The following is a 20,275-nucleotide window of genomic DNA, read 5'->3' as shown; positions in this document are numbered from 1 at the left end:
ACACAAGCATCCAGGTGAAGGGTAAACTCTCAGATGTAAACCTAACAAATGTAGCTGGGGAAGAGAAAGAAAACTGAGGGGAAACCCTCCATTAAACTAGGTAGATCATTAATGATTCACTGAGGCGATACCTAGGCAATGTCTAATGCAACTGTATGAAACATTTGTGCAGATCATCGGAACTGGCAGACACTGTCCTTGATCAAATGGTATTCCGAACTTCGCTGTAATCATTACAGAAAACTGCTTACTGAAAGGAAATGGATTGGATTGATCTCATTTCAATATTGTTCCTATTTACCCTTACGATTATGTTCACTTTGAAAATGGGCAGTTTCTGGAATAAGAGCTCCCAGGATCTTCCACCAGGACCCAGGCCTTTACCACTTATTGGAAATCTCCTCATAATGGATCTGAAGAGGCCCCACAGAACAATGGTCAAGGTAATGCTTTCTGTTCTTGCCTTGGCAGGACAAGGATCACTGTATTAATTTGATCTTCAGGGCCCCTTGATGCCACGTTGCCCTAACCCAAATGCAGGTAGCAATGTGAAAAATAGCAAACCTATGTCACATACCGTTTCATTGATGCTTATTTAATCCATTGCAATTGCTAGGTTTCTGTGTGGAATTTGTAATTCAGTGGGGAGAGGGCCTGGATGGCTGGAGGATAAGGGACAGAACAGGCAGTGGGCAGAGATAGGGGGGACAAAGGGAAGAACTGCTGAAAAGAAATCATATGTGTCAGGGATGTGCAAGTTTTTTTTCATCTTGTTACTCCATTTGCTTTTATGATCTAGAGCCATTTCTGTCTGGCTTTAGGTGTGGACATGGCACTGAAAGAACCTTATTCAGTCTGGTTCATGACTTCATTATATTTCCATAAAGAAATATAATAAATAAATAAATTACCCACGATGCAGCGCTGGTTGCTGTGTCATCTGAACCCAGCGTATTGCATGGCAGGGGTAGCTCCTTACCCACACCACAACCCGTGGCTTGTTCTGGGATTGTGGCATTGGTAAGAACCCACCCCCGCCGTGCTCCACACTGGATTTGGACAACATGGAGGCCCATGCTGCATTGTAGGTGATTATGTAAATTGTGGTCACATGCACAGCATGCGCAGGTTAGGGGTAAGAAGCCATGATGGCTTTTTTTGCCCCCGCAATCATCCAAACAGAGCCACTGTAATACAGTGGTTCCCCTACTACCTACCAGGGCCCAATCTACATGGCCTATTTAGTGCAGAGCAAGAGCACATCAGGGTTGTTCATGACAGATGACGTTGTCACAAATCCGCAGCAACCCCACAGCTTCCCTCTGGAAACTGTGCATTTTTGCAAAGTTGTTTAATGTGTTGTTTTCCTTTAACGAGGTTCCTGCGGGATTCCACTGCAGTGTACCCCATCCCCCCGCACTAAATCCTGGGTTTGCCTATGGGTGTTTCTGCGACCTGGTAGTGATGGTCAAGGGGTGGGGCTGCCCCTTCTCCCCTTTCATTCCCTCTTTTCCCTCATTCACAGTAGGTGTCAGGGTGGAAACTGAGCCGATAGAACCCCAGAGCAGTTCTGATTCTGAGGAGGATCAGCAATCCGTGGGAGAGGAGCCAGCTCATCCCTCACAGGCACAGCAGCTGAAAGAGATTCCTCCTGCAGGCATTCCTGAGATAGATAGTGACCCGGGCAGTGAGAGAGTGCAGGAGGGGGGCTTGCTAGATGCTCGACGCAGACGCAGGGAGCAACGAGTGATGGAGGGCGCGGAAAGGAGGCGTAGCACCCGTTTGGCGCGCAAGCAACGGCCGCATCCCGTGGACCCAAGGGAAAGAAGGAGGATCTCTCCCTAGCCCATAAGTTCAGGGTCTTCAAGTGATTCTCCTTCAAACAGGGACCAACTGCGTACCCAATGCATAGGCTACTCCGCTGTTCATTGCTTAGTCGCTGGTGATTAGCATCTGAAAGAGTCATTAAGTTGTAAAAGGATTAAAGCCTTAAAAAAGAATCCTTTCGTCTGTGTCTTGAGTTGGCTATTGGAGTGTACTGAAAGAGGCCGCTAGGGCGCTCCTGACAGTAGGACACTTTTGGATACAGCCTTCCTTTCTGTACTACTCACAGTAGTTCTATTTTAACCATTCACAATATCGCAGTAGTGCTGTTTTCCTATACACAATATCACAGTAGCGCTGTTTTAACCACTCACAATATCGCAGTAGTGCTGTTTTCCCATTCACAGTATCGCAGTAGCCTGCTTTACCCATTCATAATCTGTAGCCATACTGTTTTAACCATTCACAATATCACAGTAGCGCTCTTCTAACCTTTCAGAATATCCCAATGGTAGATGAGAGGGGAGAGGTGTAGGGTAAACTACAGGGGCTTAATTCAGCACTTCCATTAAACTTCCCTGAGCAGGGGAGCATGAACAGAGGTGGGGAACAAGCCTCTCTCATTGGCTGAGCAGCACCTACATGGTTGATGATGTTCAGTTCTATTCACTGGACACCGCTCACCCAGCTCTGAAGTATGGCAGTCTCAAGTGTCATGTGACCCATGAAAGCGGGGGTTTAGGTATTGTATATCCCACTTTTTCATGAAAATCCCGATACAACTACAAAACGCTTCAGAAATCGTTGCCCTGAGGCTGCTACCAGAGAGTAGCTTGGGGAGATTTCTGCTTACTTCCATAGCAGTTATGCATCTTGTCATAGCACTGACAAGATGGAACTTTTTTTTTAATGGATTATGATTATGATTATTTTGCTATTACAGGGGGAACTCCCAGTAGATATCTAAAGATAAACACACCATAGGAACCTAGAATGTAAGATCTATGAGCCAGGGCAAATTGGATGTGGTTATTGGGGAGATGTCGAGATTAAATATAGACATTTTGGGTGTCAGTGAACTGAAATGGACTGGAATGGGCCACTTCACATCAGATGACCACCAGATCTACTACTGTGGACAAGAGGACCACAGAAGAAATGGAGTAGCCTTCATAATTAATAAAGTGGCTAACACAGTGCTTGCATACAATCAAAAAAATGATAGAATGATCTCAATTCGAATTCAGGGTAAGCCATTTAACATCACAGTGATCCAAATATACACCCCAACCACAGATGCTGAAGAAGCAGAAGTAGATCAGTTCTATGAGGATCTGCAGCACCTACTGGACAATACGCCAAAAAGAGATGTTATTTTCATTACAGGAGACTGGAATGCTAAGGTGGGTACTCAAACGACACCTGGAATTACAGGCAAGCATGGTCTGGGAGAACAAATTGAAGCGGGACATAGGCTGATAGAATTTTGTCAAGACAACTCACTGTGCATAACAAACATTCTCTTCCAACAACCCAAAAGATGACTTTATACATGGACTTCACCAGATGGTCAACACTGAAATCAGATTGACTACATCCTTTGTAGCCAAAGGTGGCAGGCATCTATACAGTCGGTAAAAACAAGACCTGGAGCTGACTGTAGTTCAGATGATCAGATCACGAACTTCTTATTGCACAATTGAGAATCAGACTAAAGAGAATAGGGAAGACCCACAGATCAATTAGATATGAGCTCACTAATATTCCTAATGAATATGCAGTGGAGGAACATCTGTATAAGAAGAATAATAATATTGGGGATAGATTTGATGGTGTGGTCAGTGAGTTGCAGCCAGACATCCTGAAGAGTGAGGTTGAACGGGCCTTAAGAAGCATTGCTAGTAACAAGGCAGCAGGAGACGATGGTATCCCAGCTGAACTGTTTAAAATCTTGCAAGATGATGCTGTCAAGGTGATGCATGCCATATGCCAGCAAATTTGGAAAACACAAGAATGGCCACCAGATTGGAAAAAAAGCAACTTATATACTGGTATATACTTACATACCAAAAAAGGGAAGCACCAAAGAATGTTCCAACTATCGAACAGTGGCACTTATTTCACATGCCAGTAAGGTAATGCTCAAGATCTTGCAAGGTAGACTCCAGCAGTTCATGGAACGAGAACTGCCAGATGTACAAGCTGGGTTTACAAAAGGCAGAGGAACTAGAGACCAAATTGCCAATATCCGCTGGATAATGGAGAAAGCCAGGGAGTTTCAGAAAAACAACTATTTCTGTTTTATTGACTATTCTAAAGCCTTTGTGTGGATCATAACAAATTGTGGCAAGTTCTTGGTGGTATGGGGATACCAAATCATCTTGTCTGCCTCCTGAGGAATCTGTATAACAACCAAGTAGCAACGTTAGGAACAGACCATGGAATAACGGACTGGTTTAAGATTCGGAAAGGAGTATGGCAGGGTTGTATACTCTCACCCTCCCTATTCAACTTGTATGCAGAACACATCATGTGACATGCTGGGCTTGATGAAGCCAAGGCTGGAGTTAAAATTGCTGGAAGAAACATTAACAATCTCAGATATGCAGATGATACCACTTTGATGGCTGAAAGCAAGGAGGAGCTGAGGAACCTTATGACAAAGGTAAAAGAAGAAAGTACAAAAGCTGGGTTGCAGTTAAACCTCAAAAAACCCAAGATTATGGCAACCAGCTTGATTGATCACTGGCAAATAGAGAGAGAAAACATGGAGGCAGTGACAGACTCTGTCTTTCTAGGCGCAAAGATTACTGAAGGCGCTGACTGCAGCCAGGAAATCAGAAGACGTTTACTTCTTGGGAGGAGAGCAATGACAAATCTTGATAAAATAGTGAAGAGCAGAGACATCACACTGACAACAAAGGTCCGCATAGTTAAAGCAATCGTATTCCCCGTAGTAACCTGTGGCTGCGAGAGCTGGACCATAAGGAAGGCTGAGCGAAGGAAGATAGATGCTTTTGAACTGTGGTGTTGGAGGAAATTCTGAGAGTGACTTGGACTGCAAGAAGATCAGACCAGTCCATACTCCAGGAAATACAGCCAGACTGCTCACTTGAGGGAATGATCTTAAAGGCAAAACTGAAGTACTTTGGCCACATAATGAGAAGACAGGATACCCTGGAGAAGGTGCTGATGCTAGGGAAAGTGGAAGGCAAAAGGAAGAGGGGCCGACCAAGGGCAAGATGGATGGATGATATTCTGGAGGTGACGGACTCGACCTTGGGGGAGCTGGGGGTGTTGATGGCCGACAGGAAGCTCTGGCGTGGGCTGGTCCATGAAGTCATGAAGAGTTGGAAGCAACTGAACAAATAAACAACAACAACAAAGAAGAGTTATAAATTTAATCAAACTCATACCAGTTAAATTGCCCCTAACAGTAAATATGGTTGTATTGAATCCTGTAATTTATCATTCCAATATGAAATAAAGAGACTCCATTTTTCCATCAAAAAGTTATTTGCTGATCATCCCTCTCTGACTCTGACCATATTAGTTTATTTCATAATTGAGGCCATATCCCAAAGCCTCATGCACCATTAATCAATTGTTGGAGGATTAACTCTCTTCCACCTATAGCTTACTGTCATCCTTGAACAGGTCTGTTATTGCAACTGGGAACTGAAATTGTTTTTAGCTATTTAATTGTTTTAAATTTTGTATCTTAAAAAAGGTTAGATCATGCTTTATTTTAATATTGTATTATGATGTTTATAATATTGTAGTTTTTGTGTTTATTTTTATGAATTGTTGTGAACCACCCAGAGAGCTTCAGCTATTGGGCGGTATAGACATGAAATAACAACATCATCATCAACAACAACAACAACAACGGCCACTATCAGTAACTGAGTTATCATTTCCACATAATCAATTGGACCTATATTTTTAACATATCCAAATAAAAATACCAATGGGTCCAAAGAGAGCTCAACCCCTACAATTTTCATGATTGCATCTTTTACCATCTTCCAGAAAATTACTATTTGGGGGCAGGACCAAAAAACACAGCCTATATTTCCTCCACTGGAGCCACCTCTCCAACACTTCTTCTCTACCTGCCTATTAAGCCTGAATTGTGTTAAGTACCATCTAAAGAGTAATTTATAAAAGTTCTCTTTAAAATTCATGCAAAGTGTATTCTTTGTGTTATGTTCCCCAATCCAGTCCCAAACATCTTGAGTAATTTGCCTTTTAAGATCCCATCTTGTCTTCTATTCAATTTAACATCTATATGAATCTGCTGCTTTGCTCCAATTCCATCTGGGAAACTGGAGCACAGTTACACAAATATGTGTAACTCCCAGCTCTATGCTGTGCAAGTGCTGGACTGTGCAAGTGACTGGAGGCTGTGGTGGGCTGGATAAGGGCCAATAAACTGAAGTTAAATCCTAATAAGATGGAGGCTCTGTGGTTAGGTGCTTTCTCGATCTGGGAATTAGGTAGACAGCCTGTCCTGAATAGTGCTTCTCCTGATGGAGCAGGTATGTAGTCTGGCAGTACTCCTCAATTCAAGCTTCAGTTGTCACTGGAGACCCAGATGGTGTTAGTGGCGAGGACTGCTTACAGCCAGGTATGGCTGGTTCACCAGCTGTAGCCATTCTTGGACCAGGATAACCTGGGAGCAGTAGTCCATGCTCTGATACATTCTCACTGTCTGCTATGTTCATGGGAAAACTTGCCCAAACAAGAAGGGTGGACAAACATAGCTTCTGTCCCCTCCTCATTTTCACAGGAAGGACAGATATATTTAAACCAGCCTACTTCTCATGGCTCCTTTCACATAGCATTCAGATGTGCAACCAACTACCCCAAAGGCAGCCCAAAGAGGTAAGAGTCCCAGAACAACTTTAATTTGATCTTCCTCTCCTGACTGAAGGCACCTGACAATACAACATTCTACACCTTTAAAACTGATAATACAGTTCAATAACACTAACATTACTAGAACCTAACACCATAATAAAAAATGCCTGCATCAGAATTGTGCCATAAAACAATGAGAGATCCAAGAGTATTTCAGTCTTGGAACTGTGAGAGGGGATTTACATCTGGCTCTGGCTCAGAATAAAGAGATCTACTTGATGACCATAACTATATCACTTTTTCTTCTATTGCATTTCAGTTGTCAAAGCAGTATGGCCCCGTCTTCAGCATCCAAATGGGACCCCAGAAAATGGTGGTGCTGGCAGGGTATGAGACGGTGAAGGAGGCTCTGGTGAACCAGGCTGATGCATTTGCAGAGAGGCCCATCATCCCAATGTTTGAAGAGGCCACAAAGGGTTTTGGTGAGGTTCTTCATTCTGTATAGTAGCTGGTATTGGTTGCAAATGTGTAACTATAACCATGGAGAGTTTGTGCAAAAAGCTAACAAAGGTGATAAGTAAAATACTTTTTCCAGTCCATAGAACTGGGGTGGCTAAGGCAAATCAAGAAGAACCCCCCCCCCTCAACTTTACTACTTCCTTATCAGTAGACTGAGGGAGCTGGAAAAGAGAAAGATGGGATCATGATAGTAGGAGTAGATCTGAAGAGGACCCTGAAGATTTCTGCTTACCTTTTTAAGTGTAGGTGGTGGCTGAGGAATCATAGAATCATAGAATAGTAGGGTTAGAAGGGGCCTATAAGACCATTGAGTCCAACCCCCTGCTCAATCCAGGAATCCAAAAACACTCATTTTTGGAAACACATTTTGGGACAGATTTTCCCTTTAATGCAGCTTCATACTGTGGCCAAACACATTCTTGCCAGCCCTTGTGAGGTGCAACCCATCCCTTGCCAACAGTCCATCTTCCAGGAAATATAGCCCACAGTCCCAGAATCCAAAACTCTCGCATCGGCACCACCTTCGTAGCCAGTCATCCAGAGTATTTTTCTTTCCCTTTCTATCCCTCTTCTAACTACTGGAAGGATGGATGAGAAAATTATCTGGGCCCCAAAGTTCTGGAGTTTCCTTCCCAAAGCTTCAAAGTCTGATGTGATTTCTTCATAGCTCTGCTTGGCGGTATCGTTTGTTCCCACATGGATGAGATGAACGGGATACTTGTCAGTGGGCTTTATGAGTGCAGGCAACCCTTCAGTCATGTCTCTAATCCGTCCTCCCAGGAGACAGCATACCTGGCGAGTCCATGGGTCTTTGCGACATACTTGGGTTTCGATCCCACGCAGCAAGGAGTCTCCCACTACTAGTACTCTTCTCTTCTTGTAGCTGTAGGCCTTGGTTTCATCGCCTCTGCTTGACTGACCTTCAGCCTCTTGCTCGCTCTCATGCCGGTTCCCCTGTAATTCTTCCTCTGCAGGCTGTCCTCCAGTCTCATCCTCAAGTACCTGGAAACAGTTCCCTAATTCCACTGCCTCCACTGGTGTCGAGTGTCTTCTAGTTCTTCTGCACCTAACTGTCACCCTTTTCCAAGGAGTATCCTCTATTTCATTTTCCTCCACCTCAACAGTTTCTTCTTCAGCCTCAGCTTGCTGTTGCTCTTCTAGCTTCTGTTCTTCACTTTGCTGCTGTAGTTCCACCGTTCTGTCCAAGAACTCTTCGTGTTCTCTTATTCCCCAGAGGGTCGACACTCGCCGCTCCAGTCCTCTTACTTTTTCTTCCATCAGCATGATCAACTTGCACTTGTTGCAGGTGTAGGCCATGCTGTTATCAGGCAAGAAAACAAACATTGCACACACCTTGCAGGTCACCACCACTGGAGAATCTTGTCCTTCCATAGTCTCTTTTCCCTTTTTGTGTCTAGCTTCCTGGTTGTTCTAGAGTAACAACTAGAGTTCTGTGGCTGGGTGTCAGGGTGGACACTGAGCCCATAGAATCCCAGAGTAGTTCTGATTCTGAGGAACAGCAGTCGCTCCTGGGAGAGGAGCGCGCTCCTCTTTCCCAGGGCCCACAGCTGACGGAGATTCCTCCCACCAGCATTCCTAGATTAGATAGCAGTCCAGGTAGTGACCAAGCGCGGGAAGTAGACTTGGTGGACGCGCGACGCCGACGCAGAGAGCAGCACCAAATGGAGGGCGCAGAAAGGAGGCATAGTGCCCGGTTGGCACGCAAACAACAGCTGCGCCCAGAGGATCCAAGGGAAAAGGGGAGGGACTCTCCCTAGTCCTTAAGTTCAGGGGTCTGCCAGTAATTCCCTTTCAAATGGGGACCAACTGTTCCAACTTAGGGCATAGGTACTCTGCTGCTCAGATCTAGTTGCAAACGGTAGAGTTGTAAAGCTGTAAAAGAAGAATAAAGCTTTGAAAGGAATCCCTTTGTCTGTGTCTGGACTTGGCTACTGGATTAGACTGAGAGAGGCCTCCAAGGAGCCCTTGACACTGGGCCTCTACTCACTGCAGGCTAAAAACAGAGTCCCACTAGTATGGAAGTGTGTGTAACAAGACAATACATTAAAAAAAAATCTTAGGGGCCTCGCCCTTGACCTCCCCTGCCGAACTCCCCTGGCCAACTCCTGTTTGCTCTCCCTGGTCGCTCATTCTGGTCGCTCGCTCTCTGGGAGCTTGCTTGCTTCTGTAGTCCCTAGACCAGCTGGACTAGTTTCCTCTGCTCTGCTCTGCTCAGCAGGGAGGCAGGAAACAGAGTCTTCTGTCTTTCTTTTCTTTTACTTTAAAAACACCCCCGGCACCCCCAGGACTCTATAGAGAAGCTTCTCCAGCATGGTAGCTCTCACTGAAGTCCCATGAGACCCACATGACCTCTCTTTGTCCTATCGCATTCAGGAAGCGCTCCTGGGTTTGAGAAGCTTTTCTGCAAAGAGTAAACGGGGCTTTTAGTGCTTTAGAAAAGCTCTGTTCTTCCTTACAACAATACAGAGCAAGCAAGTTGAGTTTTGTTAGAGCTCCAAAAGTCCCATTTGTTCTTGTTTGCCTGGGACTCTTTGCAAAGAAGGTCTTTTCAAAGAAGGCAAAGAAGCTTCTGCAAGCTGGGCGTTCTTTCCAAATGCCTATTGGAGAGGGCATGGTCATGTGGTCTCATAGGAGTTCAAGAAGTGCTGCCAGGCTGGAAAAGGCTGCCTGTAAAGAGTCTCATCCTAGGGGCATTTTTCAAGTAAAAACACAAAAAGAAAAGAAAATTCTTCAGGCCATATCAGCATCCTGAGTTTCACCCCCTCCCATTTTGTAACCAGGTGAGAGGCCTGACAAAACTGAATTCTTGGGTGTCTGGCTTCCTGCAGCTGAGCTTGGTTCCACAGCATCCCACTGACTCAGAATTGGGGTCACAGACTATAGGTCCCTCCTGACTGGGGCGAGACCTGACAACAACAATGAGATTCAGTTTCACAGGAGTATCAACACTGAAGTGATGGAGAAAGGCAGGAATAAGCAAATCAGCTAGTTGAGGGACTGGGTGATAGATGAGTCAATGACATTTTTGCAAGGTGAATGTTGAGGACTATAAATGCAATGTCTTCAGGCATGGATCACAGAGACACATTGCTTCTTCCAGCACCATCCCTTCCAAACATATTCTGTTCGTCATAATGTAAATGTTGTTAATGCAAGTCTAACCATCAAGCTAACCTGACCCCTTCTCCCCCTTAGGTATTGTTTTTGCTCATGGCGAGAACTGGAAAGTGATGCGACGGTTTACACTAACCACATTACGGGACTATGGAATGGGCAAGAGGTCCATAGAGGACAAAATTGTGGAAGAGTGCAGTGTCTTGATAAAGAAATTTGAATCATATGAAGGTGGGTTGGCGTTTCGTTCTGGTGCTCCAGAGAATATTTACAATACAGTCATTTAAAAGGTTCTGAGAGCACTGTGTTACATTTCCCAAACTCCTAGAACTACAGTTCCCAGGATTCAATGTGGAGACGTAATGAGTCTATGTATGTAGTGTGCAAATACACACCAAGAGATCCTCTGAGGCTTAAACACTTCTTAGCATTTCTTCATCTTAATAACCCCCAATACACCAGCAGTTACCAACTGTTCGTAAGATAAATTTAGTCTACACGTGGAAAGAAAGACACTGTGAAGAGCAAATTTTATACTGACGCCCATTTCATAACTGTATTTTACCTAAATATTTTTGTTTAATTGTAATATTTGTTGTATAGGAAAGCCATTTGAGAACACCATCATTCTGAATGCAGCTGCTGCCAATATTATAGTGTCCATACTGCTTGGAAAGCGATATGAATATGAAGATCCCAAATTTCTAAGACTGCTCAAGTTAATCAGTGAAAATATCCGGATTACAGGAAGTCTCTCAGTCAGGGTATTCCAAGTATTTTTCATTTAAAAATGTGTATTTACAGCTGATGTAGTGTGGGTAGGGTGGTGTGTAGTCCATGTCATGCAGGATTCACTGGAAAACACAAACATTGATTCAAAATGTTTAGAAAAAGCTGTTGGAGCAGTCTTCCCATAACTGCATCACTTCAGAAGACTGGGTGGGGGCAGTTGTTTTTTTTGTTTTTGCATATTTAGTACTGTCCTCTGTCCAATACACTTGGAAATGGGCAGTTGCCACATCTGGGAAGTACCTGTGACCGCAGTTTCACATGTCCAATCTAACACAGACCGGGCTGGTGTGGATCTGAGAATGGCCTTCAGCTGGTTTCACAAATGCCACTTATATGTTTCTTACTTTCTTTGCATTTCCAAAATCAGTACAATCAAACTAAGGGTGCAATTCTATGGTCACTAGTCAGCAGCTAGACGGCCATAGGACAGGTCGGTTCCTTGAGAACCAACCTCCACTCCCTCCCACGCTGCCTCGTAGGCAGCGCGGATTGGCCCTGTGCTCGTAAGATCCCCTCCACACTGCTCCTGCCCTGCATTGGATAGGGGGTCACCTCTGAGTCAGAGGCGGCTGTCTATCCTGATAGGATTGCGCCCTCCATAGCTTTACTGACTAGAACAGCCACTCAGTTTTTAATTTTTTTTTTTTCCTCATTGCTACTTGTGGAACCAAAACAGTGCGAGTCCAAGGTCATTCACCACTACAGCTGAAAATGAAAGCCCTCCCCTCCATCAGTGTACCTGTACCCTACTGGACTGTGGCCCTAATCTTTAAAGAATATTTACCACACGTAGCCCCAACTTTATTCTTATGTCATTGGTTATTCATTTGTATTATGTAATTGTTTCTCTGTGAAACATGAGCAAACATATTTTGAGATGTCCACATGAGACTATCATCTAGGTGCTGGGCTCTTTTAATATCTCTTTTTCTTTGTCATATTATATCCTTCCAGCTGTATAACATGTTTCCTGCACTTGGCTTCCTTTTTGGTGGCCGTAAGACTATCCTCAAGAACAGAGATGAGCTACATGCTTTCATAACTGCCACCTTCATAAAACACCTCAGAGAGCTGGATGAAAATGACCAGCGGAGCTTCATTGATTCATTTCTTGTCCGACAGCGACAGGTAACGGAGTCTTTGAAGTATGCCAGGAGTTGCAGGAGAAATTTTTTCACATTGTGTTTTAACAATACGCATTCATATGAAATTCATGTAGTGGGCAAGAAACTTTGAGAAAAGAGCCACATAACAAACGTGCAATGTTATCTACATATTCCTGCACTGGGCAGGGGGTTGGACTCAGTGGACTTGTAGGCCCCTTCCAACCCTACTGTTCTATGATTCTATGATTCAACAATCATTTATATATTACAGAACATGCCTCTACAGGGGAAAATGTTGCATGTATGTCAAAAATTTGAAAGAAATTACCATGATCAAGAAAATATACAAATACCACCTCTGTGCAAACATTGTTCACTTAGCTTCACCATTCCTATTTCATTTCTAAACAAAATTCCTTTGTCGTAAAAATTCTTTAAATAAAGAAATATTAATCTGTAGAGAGTTTGGTGTGTCATGTAAATATTTTCCTGTGTATAACTGGTACTCCTGACTTCAAATAGAGGATTTTCCAAGCCAATTTTCTTAGCCACTTCTTTCCAGCCCTATGAATATTGTGAATATTCCAGCACTGAATTTCCCACTGCATTTGTTTTAACCAGTTCTTTCTGTTTACACCCTAGGAGAAGAACAGCAAGACTAACGGATATTTCCATAATGATAATCTTAAAGTTGTTGTGGCTACCTTATTTGGTGCTGGCACAGAGACCACTTCGACCACTCTGCGCTGGGGCCTATTGCTCATGATGAAGTACCCTGAAATTCAGAGTGAGCCCTTTTCATTTTGTTGGCTTCCATTACTCTAGTATATCTTCATTTCAGGTATCCATAACTATTAGAACAACAGAAATAACTGTAAGAAAATATAGGGCAGCATTCAGGGGTGACTTTCCCTCCAGGAAATTCCTGACTTGTGTGGCGGATAACTTCTTCCTACAGAAAGCAGAGGAAGGAACTAGTGGATCGGCTATCCTTGACTTGATCCTCACCAACAGAGATGTCTTAGTGGATGAAGTAGCAGTTACAGGAACTCTGGGGGAAAGCGACCATGTTATACTTGAGTTCTCTTGGTTCTAAGGGAAGCAAAAGCCAAATGTAGCCAAACGCATACCCTGGATTTTAGGAAATCCGATTTTAATAAACTCAGAACAATGATAAGTAAGGTCCCATGGCAAGCGACTCTAACGAGAAAAGGAATCCAAGATGGGTTGGAGTTTTTAAAAAAGGAAATGCTAAAGGCACAATTACAAACAATTCCAACAAGAAAAAAAGGTGGAAGACAACAGAAGAAGCCAATGTGGCTTCACAACAAGCTTAGAGATGACCTGAAAACAAAAAAGGACACATATAGGAAGTGGAAGGAAGGGCAAGCGACAAAGGAAGAGTACAGGAAAGTAGCACAGAATTGTAGGGATGGCGTCAGGAAGGCTAAAGCTGAGAATGAGGTGAGGTTAGCGAGGGATGCTAAAAGCAATAAAAATGCTTTCTTCAGCTACATGCATAGCAAAAGGCAGAGGAAAGAAATGGTGGTTCAGCTATTAAATAAGGATGGCAAAATGATAACAGATGACAAAGAAAAGGCAGAAGTGCTCAATTCCTACTTTGACTCAGTCTTCTCCCAAAAGAGGGTCTATGACCCCCCTGGCAAAGGCAAAGTACAGGCTGAAGGGGCAGGATTGCAGCTTGAGATCGATAGGTCAAGGAACACCTCATTACTTTGAATGAGTTCAAATCTCCAGGGCCAGATGAACTGCATCCTAGAGTAATAAAGGAAATGGCAGAAGAACTCTCAGAACCACTGTCTATTATCATTGAGAAATCATGGAGGACGGGTGAAGTGCCAGATGACTGGAGGAGAGCTAATGTTGTCGCTATCTTCAAAAAGGGCAAAAACCTGTAGAACCTGGGGACTACAGACCAGTCAGTCTGACATCAATCCCTGGGAAAATTCTGGAGCAGATGATAAAGCAATCCATCTGGAAGCACCTTGAAAACAATGCAGTGATTACTCAAAGCCAACATGGATGTGTCAAGAACAAATCCTGCCAGACTAATCTGATCTCATTTTTGGATCAGGTATCCTCCCTTTGTAGACTGTGGGAATGCTGTGGACATAATATACCTCAACTTCAGCAAAGCTTTCGATAAAGTGCCCCATGATATCCTGATGAGCAAACTAGCTCAAAGTGGGCTAGATGAAACAACGATCCGGTGGATCCACAGTTGGCTACAGAATCAGACTCAAAGAGTGCTTAACAATGGGACCTTCTCAAACTGGGGAGAGGTAACGAGCGGGGTACCGCAGGGCTCAGTCCTGGGCCCAGTGCTCTTCAACATTCTTATTAATGACTTGGAGGAGGAGGTGCAGGGAATGCTGATCAAATTTGCAGATGACACAAAATTGAGCATGATAGCTAATATTTTGGAAGACAGAAACAAAATTCAAAGTGATCTTGATAGACTGGAGCGCTGGGCAGAAAACAACAGAATGACATTTAATAGGGATAAGTGCCTAGGAAAAAGAAACCAAAGGCACAGTTACAAGATGGGGGATACATGGCTCAAAAATACTACAAGCGAGAAGAATCTTGGAATTGTTATAGATAACAAGCTGAATATGAGCCAACAATGTGATGTGGCTGCAAAAAAGGCAAATGCTCTTTTGGGCTGCCTTAATAGAAGCATAGCTTCCAAATCCCGGGAAGTACTAGTTCCCCTCTACTCAGCACTGGTTAGGACTCATCTGGGTACTGTGTCCAGTTCTGGGCACCACACTTTTAGAAGGATGCAGATAAACTGGAGAGGGTTCAGAGGAGGGCAACAAAGATGATCAGGGGACTGGCAACAAAGCCCTATGAGGAGAGACTGAAAGAACTGGGCATGTTTAGCCTTGAGAAGAGAAGACTGAGGGGAGATAGGATAGTGCTCTTCAAGTACTTGAAAGGCTGTCACAGAGAGGAAGGCCAGAATCTCTTCTCGGTCATCCCAGAGTGCAGGACATGGAATAATGGGCTCAAGTGACAGGGAGCTAGATTCCAGCTGAACATCAGGAAAAACCTCCTGACTGTTACAGCAATACGACAATGGAACCAATTCCCTAGGGAGGCGGTGGGCTCTCCCACACTGGAGGCATTCAAGATGAGGCTGGACAGCCATCTGTTAGGGATGCTCTGACTTGGATTCCTGCATTGAGCAGGGGGTTGGACCCCTACTATTCTATGATTCTGTGATTGTATGAGTCTATGAATGAGGGTGGACAGGAACCTCTTGCCCAGCTAGTGCCAAGGAATTCATGGGAGTTGCAGTGGGGAGTTGTGCAAGCTGCTTATACATCTGGAGTTTGCATACACACCCAGCTAAGCCTGTTTTCTAATGTTGCGTGAGCCACAGTGTGTGTACTTTCCCCCTCCCTTTCCATGATTGCTCTCAGCAGAACAGAAGAGTACCCCTGCATGGCTAAAGACTGAAGAGAATTGGCTGATGAAGTATTGCATATTCTGACCATGTTCAGAGCTTGACTCTTTCCTCTGCCTCACACTACACATATAATTATTTGTATGCCTTGACAATGCAAACTCAAAGATGAGCCTGTCCTTAAGTCATCTGTCTTGATGGAAATGTTGATGCATATCAGTAAAGAAGGACTTGATGGAAATGTTGATGCATATCAGTAAAGAAGGACTAGTGGCAAGAACGGGAAATGCTAGCCGGGAAGGCCATGGCTATGCACCACCCACATCTCCACTACAAGCAGAGCTGGGTTACGTCTTCCCACATTTCAGTATGCAATTTGTAGCCAGAAACCCCTAGGTTTCCAAGTTTGCAATGCCTTCTGCAAAAAAAGAAAAAGTGTTTGATAATGTGCGTACATTTAAAAAATGCAAACACTTCCATAATGAAGTTAGTCAGTACGAGCATGAATTAAAAATGTGTATATTAAAATGCGCTAAAAGGTGTACATCACTCTGCGCTTTATGAAAAACACACACAAATTTCTATACAATTAAAAATAAATAAATCACAACCTCATACAGAAACGGGACAGAATGATCTTGACATCAAAAAACTCAGGCAATCTCAGCAAGTTTGAGACTGACAGATCCACCCATCCCTAGCTTCAGAGTATAATATTTTCAGAGACGAATGCAAAACCTGAAATCAGGGAGTTTATCTAAGTAAAAAAGATTGTTTTGTTTTCCCAGATAAGATCAAAGGAGAAATTGCAAATGTTGTTGGGTCTGCTCAGCCAAGGATTGAACACAGAACAAAGATGCCATACACAGATGCAGTAATCCATGAAATTCAACGATTTGCTGATATTGTCCCAACAAATGTACCGCACGCAACCACAACGGATGTTACTCTTAAAGGCTACTTCATTCCAAAGGTGATTTGCATTGTTCACTTTCCACTCATAGTTAAACTGCCTGTGAAAAATCTCTCTATTATGTTATGACCCTTTGAGCAACTTACTTTTTAGACGATGTCAGTCATCCAATCCAGGCAGTTAAGCATGTCTAAATTCTATTGATTTCCTTTATACCTTTGCCTTAAAGATGCACAAACATCAACACTTCTCTGTCTGAGAAACTCAAATCTCGTCTCCCCTGTATGGGAATTCTCATATCAGTATTTTCAGTAGCATTTTAAATTTTGATTTTAAGGACTACACCATTGCCATATATTTAGTGGGTCATATACATTTTAACTCACTCTTTCCTTTGACTCTGCAGGGAACTCACATCATTCCATTGCTGTCCTCTGTGCTGCATGATGAATCTCAATGGGAGAAGCCACATCAATTCTATCCGGAGCATTTTCTTGACTCTGAAGGGAAGTTTGTAAAGAGAGATGCATTCATGCCTTTCTCTGCAGGTAACAAATTGTGTGTTTTAAAATATTCATATCCCATCCTTTGGCCTGAAAACGGGCCTCCAAGGTGGCTGACAATGTGAGCATCAGTACACAACAACATGCCATAACATTTTAAAACAGACAACGGCGACTTATGAGTGTTCAGGGGGCGGGGGGATGACAATGGAAGATGTCCACTTCTCAGACCTGAGATGTTGCTCCTGCTGCTGGAGGCGTGGCTGTTTCAATAGTCAAACTATTTGACATCTTCTACATATATTTTCATGTATCTAGTGTGGGATTTTATTAATAGGCCATCCTAAGAATATTTACTTGGTATGAAACCCATGATTTCTCATTTTTCTAAAAACGGTAAACTATTTGGAGCAATGTGTCATGAAAAAGCAGTATAAAGTGTTCTTAAGATGCAAATAGACTCAGTTTCCCTGCTATCTCTATTTTGTTGCAGGTCGGAGAATATGTGCAGGCGAGACCCTTGCCAAAATGGAGCTCTTCCTGTTCTTTACGAGTCTCCTGCAGAAATTCACCTTCCAGCCATCCCCCGGAACAGCCAAAGAAGATCTCGACCTTACCCCTGCAATTGGGGCTCCATTAAGTCCCATGCCCTACAACATGTGTGCTCTGCCGCATTCATACGACACAAGCTCCTGCAAAGCTTAGCCTCCGCATGTGCATCTGTGAGCTTTTTCTGCACACTCTTGCCCATCAAGGATGCTTCAGTATAGTAACCTCTTGGTGGACTTGGCCCCTGCATTGTCACAAACATTAGGTGTCCCATATGCCATTCTGTTAGGTTCTATAAAACTAGTATAGGAACATAGGTACATTGTTGTTGTTGTTCAGTCGTTAAGTTGTGTCCGACTCTTCGTGACCCCATGGACCATAGCACGCCAGGCCTTCCACATAGGTACATAGCTGACCTTAAAAAGTGGACCTCAATTCTTGTGCCATTCACTGCATTAAAAAAAAATAAATAAGAGGGTTTGACTTTCAGAAAACAGCAAGTGTGTCAGGAGCGCCCTAGCAGCCTCTTTCAGTAGACTCCAATAGCCAACTCAAGACACAGATGAAAGGATTCTTTTCAAGGCTTTAATCCTTTTACAACTTAATGACTCTTTCAGATGCTAATCACCAGCGACTAAGCAATTAACAACAACAACAAGCCTATGCTCTGGGTAGGCAGTTGGTCCTGTTTGAAGGAGAATCACTTGAAGACCCTGAACTTATGGGCTAGGGAGAGATCCTCCCTCTTTCCCTTGGGTCCATGGGATGCGGCCATTGCTTGTGCGCCAAACGGGCGCTACGCCTCCTTTCCGCGCCCTCCATCGCTCATCGCTCCCTGCGTCTGCGTTGAGCGTCTAACAACCCCCCTCCCACACTCTGTCACTGCCCAGGTCACTATCTATCTCAGGAATGCCGGCAGGAGGAATCTCTGCCAGCTGCTGTGCCTGTGAGGGATCAGCCATGGATTGCTGATCCTCCTCAGAATCAGAACTGCTCTGGAGTTCTATCGGCTCAGTTTCCACCCTGACAAAGTGGCAGAAAACACCTTGGCATATTTTTAGGTTATGGACAGGTTATGATTCCACACAGAATTTCAAAATGTTTATGCTGCTGAATTATACAAGCCCTACATCCATCAAAGGGCCCCTTTGTTTCCTTTTCCTACTGTTTTGATTCTAGCAACACAGCAGAGGGTTGGATATGTTTTAGCTAGCTTCAGTGCACTTACCTCTGCTGGGTTGTTACCAAAATAAACACGGAACATGCCATAACCTGCATGTGGCAATGACAACCTGCTAACTGGGTTTCTCCTGAATGGTAAACCTCATGATGATTGGCAACTCTCAGACTCCACACAGAAGATTGTTGGATACAAAAATGTACAAAAATGATAATGTATGATCAGCTTTTCTCCATTTAGGTCCAAACCCTGTGCTAGACATCTACCTGGGACTCTGGGTTGAAGACTGATATCTGGTAGTGTTAACAATTTTTGTGAACTGTCCAGACAGCTTCAGCTATTGGACAGTATCAAAATAAATAAATAAATAAATAAATAAATAACTCTTCAAAAACCTTGCGAATACTACTTTATTTACATAGATGGTGGTGGTGGTGGTGAGAAAACTCTCTCTGGACTGGACTACATGTACCCCAGACTGCAGGTGGGAGAAATCACAAAGGACTAGAAGAAACAACAATAGAAAACTAGATGTCAGTGACAGGTTTTATCTCAGTCTTCTGCCATGTGCAGAAACTACTTTTCTGGGATGGTGTAAAAGCCAGAACATAACGGAAGAGGCCCTTTATTAAAAACAAAATACAAAAAAAAAAAAAATCCAGAAACTATGGCATGTGTTAGACACACTTAGGAACAACATTTTAGGGCTGAGCCCCTTTCAATATTATATTATTAACCCCATAACACCCAGAAACTATCTGGAACAGAATGGAATGGCTCAGAACGCTGCCTTCCAAGTGAGCCAAGCCAACCAAATGTGCCAGTCACACATGACTGAATGGGGGGATGCAAAACATCCACAAACACCATGTTTGGATATGTGTTCCAGGCAATAGTCTATATTCTGGGGGGAAAGGCCCAGAAGAACAACTTCCAAGTGAGCCAAATCAACCAAATTCACCAGTCACTCATAACTGGATGGGACTGATGCAATGAGCCACAAATCTTCCACAAAAACAACAATCCAATAACCAGACTTGCAAACCAGTTTTTTTTTTTTTTAACCTTTGGGGGGGATTTGCAAAAATGCTCACTTGCAACAAGTGCACATTAGCGCTAATGCGCATTGCACAATTGTACACGTGCGTGTGAACTAATTCGCATTTGTAAGAGAGCAATCCTATGGTCACTCGACACTGTCTAGATGGCCATAGGATTTTTTGGTTTTTGGAAACCAAGGTCGTTCAACCTTGGTTCCCCAAAACTGCGCTCCCCGCCCCATCCCCTGCCCCCTTGTGCCGCTACTGTCTCTGAGCTCATAAACGGAGTGAGGTGAGGGCAAAAAGGGGTCGGTGCCGGGGGGGGGGAAGAGACTGTGGAAACTGCTTTAGACAACTTCCTATCGGGCCTCTAGGCTCCTTCCCTCCCCCTCCTTGAAAACACGCCTCTAGCCACAAT

General features: G+C 43.8%; 1 protein-coding gene across 1 annotated transcript; it reads left to right on the top strand.

Annotated features, from left to right (window-relative positions):
• Positions 1 to 19,215, top strand: LOC146358876 (cytochrome P450 2K1-like). Its single transcript, XM_084822504.1, has 9 exons — positions 1 to 443; positions 7,007 to 7,169; positions 10,423 to 10,572; positions 10,945 to 11,105; positions 12,088 to 12,261; positions 12,882 to 13,026; positions 16,461 to 16,645; positions 16,992 to 17,133; positions 17,582 to 19,215. Exons 1-9 carry the CDS (start codon positions 261 to 263, stop codon positions 17,791 to 17,793), a joined length of 1,515 nt encoding a protein of 504 aa, XP_084678630.1. The 5' UTR covers positions 1 to 260; the 3' UTR covers positions 17,794 to 19,215.
• The last annotated feature ends 1,060 nt before the right edge of the window (positions 19,216 to 20,275 follow it).

The sequence above is a fragment of the Heloderma suspectum genome, chromosome 1, assembly GCF_057233095.1.
Source record: "Heloderma suspectum isolate Gila_16-S chromosome 1, 16-S_ref, whole genome shotgun sequence".
Classification (NCBI taxonomy): domain Eukaryota; kingdom Metazoa; phylum Chordata; class Lepidosauria; order Squamata; family Helodermatidae; genus Heloderma; species Heloderma suspectum.
This window is presented reverse-complemented; position numbering and strand designations above follow the sequence as displayed.